The sequence below is a fragment of the Rhipicephalus microplus genome, chromosome 5 (genome assembly GCF_043290135.1).
Source record: "Rhipicephalus microplus isolate Deutch F79 chromosome 5, USDA_Rmic, whole genome shotgun sequence".
NCBI classification, from domain to species: Eukaryota; Metazoa; Arthropoda; class Arachnida; order Ixodida; family Ixodidae; genus Rhipicephalus; species Rhipicephalus microplus.
Genome location: NC_134704.1, coordinates 149,156,843 through 149,164,202, shown reverse-complemented (window position 1 = coordinate 149,164,202; position 7,360 = coordinate 149,156,843). Strand labels below are relative to the sequence as shown.

Genomic DNA, 7,360 nt, shown 5'->3' with positions numbered 1-7,360 from the left:
TGTCTCCTTAATATTCACTGTCACTACAAGTGCCTCTCTGCGCGGGCTTCTTGACTTATGTGATATGACGTGAAAACGTTGTAATACTTGCGCGCATCAGTTGCTCGACTACTAATTTTGATTAACGTATCTCGTTTTCGGTTACTTTTTCGCTCTCGGGAATTAACCAGTTAGTGTACCTGAAGCTCAGCACGTTACGGTTAATAAGGAAAGGAGAAACGTCCAAATATACAACGCTAAAGAAAAGCATAAGGACGAAATCATTCTCACCGCCCTTGTGCTGCAGACAGCTGGAAAAGGCCTACAAGCCTGGTGCGAATAAACGTCGCGAATTCTGCGTCCCGCTCCAGCGTCCACGTGTTCTCAGGTTGCTGCCCTAGTGTCACCTTCTCAGCAATCACCGCAGCACAAGTTAACAACGCAGTCATCCCTGAGTGCTGTCATCCCAAGGGCAACGTCTCCATTTTTCAGCGCTTGGCGTGCATCTCGACGGATTGGGTAGTTATGCAGACTCCGCGGCCACATTTCAAGGTTCTGCCTACAACGTAAACAAGACGAAAGGCGCGGCTATGACGACTTCGAGAAGGAGGAGTTTGCCCCTGTTCTACAACATCGCCACATATACCAACTTTACCAGCACTTCTCACCATCTCCACAGCACGCAGATGCAGCCGGTACTTTCTGTTCCTCGCGCCATCGCTCCCGATCGCCTGTGCACCCTTTCTCATCTCCCCTTCGTGTGCCTAGCACGGCATGTCACCATCGCCAGCAAAACTAAAGAGTGCATATTCTGTAGGGAAAGCTGCATTTTACGGACTGCATCAATTTCTCCGGAACACCCCACAAATGTAATTTCAGTGTGTCTTGAGGGTAGGCTTTGGTGCATACAGGTGCATCACACTCAGTTCTAATGCCGACGTGTGTTCTTGTTTGCGAAAAGGGAAGACACTGTATCACGGTTCTTCCGCTCGCTGTGCTAATGTGGTTTTCATTCGGCCTTGTGGTGTTTTCCCAGCCCGAGTTTTAGATACGAAGCGTCTTAAGGTCGAGCTCAATCTGATGTGTGGCGTGACCACCCCTACTGCGCATGCGCGTTCCCTTCCCCCCTCTCTCTCCTCCTATACACTTCCGCCTACCTCGCCTTGCAACGCCGACCCAGGCTGCGTCTGTAAGCCTATTATAGCTCACGCCCCCTTACCTCCTCTCTTTTCTCTAGGCATCCCTCCACGCGGTGTATATTTCTCGAATGCGAGAATATTTTTTATGAAAGTCATAGTTATTATGGTTGTCAGTGTACTGCTGTAGGTGCCATACATGACATACATGTTATGACTACTCAATTATGCTCGTCATACGTCCATGTTATGCCATGCCAATTTTGGTATAGATACCATTATCGAAATGGCTAGGAGAGCTAGATCGATAGATCGATAGATAGATAGATAGATATATAGACAGACAGACAGACAGACAGACAGACAGACAGACAGACAGACAGACAGACAGACAGACAAATAGATACGGCCAAAGTCGCCGAAGTTCGCTAGGAAAGGCTTGTCATTTGAAAACTAATTCTTGTTTTCCACTTCCTCTTTGTTCAGCGTCATCTCTTGAATTACAACGGTAGTAATTGCGCTACCACTGCTTATCTGTCATACCGCTGTCAAAGCACGACTGGGCTAGACTACACCTGCGCGCGCTTGTTTTCTTACGGCCTTCTAAACCGTCGCGAATGCAATGGGAGAGTTTCTGAGTATGTTTCGCCGCCTGTCGGCGGTAGGGGCGCGGCGACCCTGCCATTGCTAGGGTGCCTTGATGCCCGCGCGCTCCGCTGAGGGTGAGGACAGCCGCGTCGTCTGCTACGACGGCCGCCATTACGGCTCCTGCCGTAGTGGGGCAGCATGCGAAGCGCATTACCGCTTGCGGTGCTCGCGTATGGTAGGAAAGAAGTACTCGTTGGCGAGCTTTTTTTTTGGTGCAACTTGGACACCTCTTAGTGCTGTTGTTGCCTAATTGTTAAATGGAACAACGCACGTCATACAAACTGGTGGCCTGTGCTTGTACAATGCGCCAGGGGCTGACATAGACTGAATGAAATGAGCCACGAACTCCCACACCAGAAAGATTCGCGTTAAACCGTTGTCGTCGTTAAGACGGAGGGGCGCATGAACTTTTATTACTACGCTTGCTGAAAGGAATGCAATATTTGGGTCTTTGTGAATCAGCCGAATAGCAAAGGCAGGAATCGCTGTACTTTATATACTTGCGTGTGTGTGTATATATAACACACACACACACACACGCACACACACACACATTATCTGACATTCGGTACCACCTTCCCCTGCCTCACCATTTCATGCACTGTGCAGGCAGCATACCCGAGAGTAACATGCTTTACCAGTCTACCTTTATGAAAAGACACCCACGATTTCAGTGAACAGGCCATTTATTTGTGCGCCTTAATGCTGCGTTGTCCCACTAGTGAAAATCAAAGTCAGATACAAGACAAACCAAATGCAGTACGAAATGAAATGTTTAAAAATAAAAAATGCAAGAGTCAAAAGCGTGCCCACGTGAGCCGAAACCTTTTAAGCATACAGCTTATCTTGGCGTGTCCATTTCTCATGAGAGGTTGACGCCGGCACATGTTTTGCTTGCATGTCCATTGCAACTCCCGACTGGAACCTGCCGAAGGTGAATGCGCAGCCTTATTCTTGCGTACCTCTCTGTGAGCAGTCGGTATATACTGTCCTCGTGCTCCGCGCATACACACAAGCTGCGGCGGTGCACCTTGTTTAGATATGCGGTGAGTGAACGAAGCGGCGACTTCATCGTGACTACTTTGTCCGTGCACCAAGAGTTTATGGCAGCAAAATGCTCCTCATAGTCTATCAAGGCTTTCATAACTCCCTTGCTGGGGTAGATGAGGTTGCCTCCATCTGAAACGTACTCTTTCAGTGCTGTCAGCGAAGCATGCTCGTCGTTGGCAGTTCCAAGGAGAGCATCTTTGCATTTTGCGCACTTCACAGCTGTCAAAATTCCCTTCAAAATAAATCCTCCTAGGTAAAAGAGAATACTGCATTCTGTGGACGACAATCCTTCGATGAACAAAATCTCTGAATCATCGATTTCTTGAGCTTCCTTCTCGACGCAGGCTTCCTTCCCCTGGGATAGCAGGTCCACCAGGTACTCCCTGTCATCAAGCTCGTAGCTGGTCGTCCTCGGTGTATGCAAAAATTGGCTTACGCTCACCAGTCTCAGAGCGCACTTGAGATCGTAGGCATTGGGAACCGGCTTCATAAGCCGCACCACAGAAAAGAGGTTCTCTAAGCAGTCCTGCAGGAGCCTGCTCGTAAGAAAAAACTCATAGCCTTCGTCTCCTAAAAGAACGTCTTGGAGGCGAAGTACAACTGTAGTTGATATGAGTACACCTGCTTGCGACGGTTTCCAATGGGATGTGGCACCCATTTTCATAGTTCTGATGGTTTCTATTGCTGTGTGTAATGTATCTAGGGCTTCGGAGTACTTAGCCCTACTTCTCCGACTCAGGGCCAGTGTTGGATGCCGCGAAGACATCAGTGCATACCATTTTGAAATCAGCTCCATGAACCAAGCTGTTGTTTCTGCTTCCTGTTTAAGAACTCCTTCCTTTATAAGGAATCTGATAGCTGGGGGAGCTTCCCGAAAAAGTTGTACAGCGACACCAACCTTCATTTTGGTGAAGTGGCCTGCGCTGGTGTGCATTTCGGATAAGTTTGGGGCTACCTTCAGTTCTCTTTTAGAATCTTCTTCGAGCACAGCCTGAACATATTCCAAGTTGACTTGTGAAGAAGGCAGGCCATGTTTGGCAACTGTGGCCTCACTCAACGTGAAAACTTCTGAGCTCAAGAGCTGGCCTCTGAGGTTCTTCAAGACGTGAGCCGGATCAGCAATGAAAAAAAGTTCCTTCCCGTTCATGCACGGATGAGGTATGGAGCACACCGTGGAAGAATCTCTGTGACTGGAAAAGGCGAATTCCCTCCACATTGCGCGGTTTGCCGAGCCCATGTCACATGTGATTGCGTGAACTCTCAGATATATTTGACTGCACAGCTGTACTAGTTCCAACACATAGTTTTTCAGCAAGCCGCCATCGATGTTTCTTCCGGTAAATTCATATGCAATCACCTGGTTCCATCGCTGGTTAAGTCCGCCCAACATAAATACCAGAGCATGAACCGCAGGCTCTTCAGGCTTCGGAGGAAGAGTTATTCCTCCGAGAAGTGCGTCTTCAGCCCGATCTAGCTCAAACCCCGGCACTATCTCCATTTCATCCAAAAAAAGGACGCAGTCCTTTTCTACATCCTCCATGGTCTCGGCTTTGCATTTCATAACGTCTATCACTTCGTGAAGAACGCCTGGGAGAAACTTCAAATTTTGAATCCTCCGTGCGAGCGTTCTTTTGGATGGGAGAGGATATCCCATTTTTCTCAAAGTTTCATATCCGGTTGTTCCACAAGCAAACTTAATTTGAAGGCCTTGCTTGACAGTGTGCGGAGACCAAGAGTTCCCCAAGCTGCTGCTCCTTGAGAGAGCGCGTACTTGATCGTCGTTGAGAAATTTCATATTTTGCGAAATATTTGTTGCCTCAGTCTCGAGTTTTTTCACTTTTTTCTTGAGACCACTAATGGTGTTCTTGGCTGTGTCATGATGTTGCTGAAGTTCAGAGTACTTTCTTGTAAGGTCAGCAAGCTTCTTCTTCAGTTCTGCTGATTCTGCAGTAGAATTTGATGTCTCACCAGCCGCTGCATTAACTTCTCTTGAATCTGCATCACTAGTGTTCACTGACAGTTCAACAACGGCGTCGTCAACTTCCATGGTGTCGTGCCCATAACACGATGTTCCTTGCCGTGTAGATTCAGGAACGGCGTGGTTTTGTGGGGTCTCTAGGGTAGTTTTAACTGCAGCTGGATATTGACGCAGACCAGGAGGAGATTTGTTGGTCTCGTTGCTGGAGGGTGCAGGCACAGTTCTTTCTTTTGGTGGCTTTCGTTCCTTAGGCAGTGCTGCAAGCAGAAATGTATGTATTCATGAACATATTCAAGCAATGCCAGTTCATGTCTAGCTTGTTAATTTTACAAATGTAACACATGCAGCAGATACCGGCTTAGTTATTGACGTGAGGAGGACACTTGTCCTTCCCCCGCCCTTTCCACAAGGGATAGGGGAAGGTCTTAAAATACCATAATTAAATTGTGCTCAAAATTTCTCCCCACAATAAATGGCTCTAATTCAAATTGGAGCTTCATATGCCAGAGCTACACGTGTGCGCCGTTGTGGAGGGCTCAACTGACATTCGCTCCCTATGCAGTTTATTGATTATTTGATTGTAGGGCTTAACACGCAATACTTTTTTGCAGACTAGTTGGTTCATACTTGAAAAATTGAATTGCTGCACAAACTTGAAGAAAAAAAACAAGAGAGACAGGAAAGAGTGCAGTTTTTTTTTTCAAGCTTAACACGCCAACGCAACACAGGTAATGAGGCGCACTGTAGGGGGGGCTCGTGCATCGTGGATCTCGTATACATAATGGTTTCCGTTTTCCCCCTTTGTAAATAACATAGCCACTGCACCTGACATCCTAGCAGTACACGACCGTGTGCTAAGTAGCGGAAAACTGTTGTGCAGTGGGTCATGCCTGTAAACACTGAAATCCAGACGTATATACAGTCATGACCAAAAATCCAAACAAGAAATATAAACCACAACACTCAAGTATCGCAATTTTTTTTTTTTACATGCAAGTCAAAGTGATGCAACGTAATCACAAAAACAAAGTTGGGAAATGTAGCTTTCCAAACGCACTAATAGCGTGCCATTATTTGACCGTCTAATATTAGCAGTATTTTTCGATTTTGCGTGGTCTGGTTCACATTTTTGTGTTCGCATTTCCTAGCTTTGTCCGTGACTGCATTTCCAGAATTTATGCACTAATGTGGACGCAGCATATGAGGACCTATTTGGTGTTAGCTTCGTAGAAATCCCAGGTACATAGAGTACTTGCAACTGGTGCTGCTTTATGTAATGCAAGAAAAAAGTTCAATCTTACGTTTGAATGTGAACAAAGTTGGGACGGCATTTGGTTTCAACTTCTTCCAGCCATCCGCACGATGTTGCTCATAGTTGTTCTCTTCAAAGTGAGCCTGCAAATAAAACCAGAATTAAAAATTAACACACTGGCAGAAGAAAAACGAATGTCTGTCACTGTCAGTAAACAAGATTTCATGTATGCATTCAGTATGATTCGCAGCAGGAACTAGCAGCAACTTTGAAGCACAAAAAGAAGGAAACTAATTGAGCTCACGCGCGCTTTCACGTAAGCCACTTCAGTGAGCGCGATCATAGACCCAGCCTGCTGTTATAATAACCCTTTCAATTTTCGCACTGAAGATCTGTAAGGATTCCTGAATTCATGTGAATAAAATATTAGTCTATTGTGCCGACAAAGGACCAGGTCTGATTTTATAGCGAGCGTTACAGATTTCGTTCTATCGAAAGCTTTGTACCCAAGCCTCCAAGTTCCCAATGCAATCGAATTTATTTGTCAGGTAAAAATGACAACACTCCGTAACAGCGCTTGTTTTGTTCGTCACTGAAGTGTTCCTGATTCCCAAGTATACATACGACGATACACACAAGACGGGCAGAAGTCCGGCCTCGTAATATTACGAGTTTTTCGCAGGAACAGCATGTTTATGTTCAAACGGCTTGATTTCACAAGAGGCGTTCAAATTTCGACCGATCAGTGCCAACGCGTGCACGAATAAACATGGGCAGGCCTCGTAAGCGTTGTGAAATCCCCCTACCACGCACCCGAGCCTACCACGCACCCGAGCCTACCACGCACCCGGGCCCTTGAACCAGCATGAAATGTTATCGACACGGGGGCTTCCGAAGCCCCCGTACTTGACGCATTTTCTTAAAGCGTGATCTTTTAACACGAGCACGCCGCACAGTACCCTGCACGACGTTTGGCTGTCCTGCGTTTACATTGCGCACCTAAATAAAAAACAACGGCGCCCTAAATAATGCTGACCAGTCAGAATACGACGCACTAAAAAAAAAAAATGTTTACTTACGCTGCATACGTGCGACGTATCAGTCGGTTGCCACTTGTCTCGTTTGATTTTAACGGTCCAAAGAAGCCTTCTTTTTGGGTCTCTTGGAAACCGGTACAACTTCCATCCGTTTCTCGAGTGATTCGAGCACTGCGGCACGCAGCAGCCGGGCATGGTGATGCGGAGATGGGTGCATAAAACTGTAAGGGAATGAACACTGCCCAACAACACCTCACACGCCAAGCACGAACTACCGGCC

The 7,360-nt window shown here is 46.8% G+C and overlaps 1 protein-coding gene across 1 annotated transcript; it reads right to left on the bottom strand.

Moving 5' to 3' along the window:
- Nucleotides 1-266: 266 nt before the first annotated feature.
- LOC142817589 (uncharacterized) lies at nt 267-7,360 on the bottom strand. Its single transcript, XM_075894640.1, has 4 exons — nt 7,123-7,360; nt 6,093-6,186; nt 2,845-5,048; nt 267-386 (listed from the first exon to the last, which is right to left on the bottom strand). Exons 1-4 carry the CDS (start codon nt 7,273-7,275, stop codon nt 267-269), a joined length of 2,571 nt encoding a protein of 856 aa, XP_075750755.1. The 5' UTR covers nt 7,276-7,360.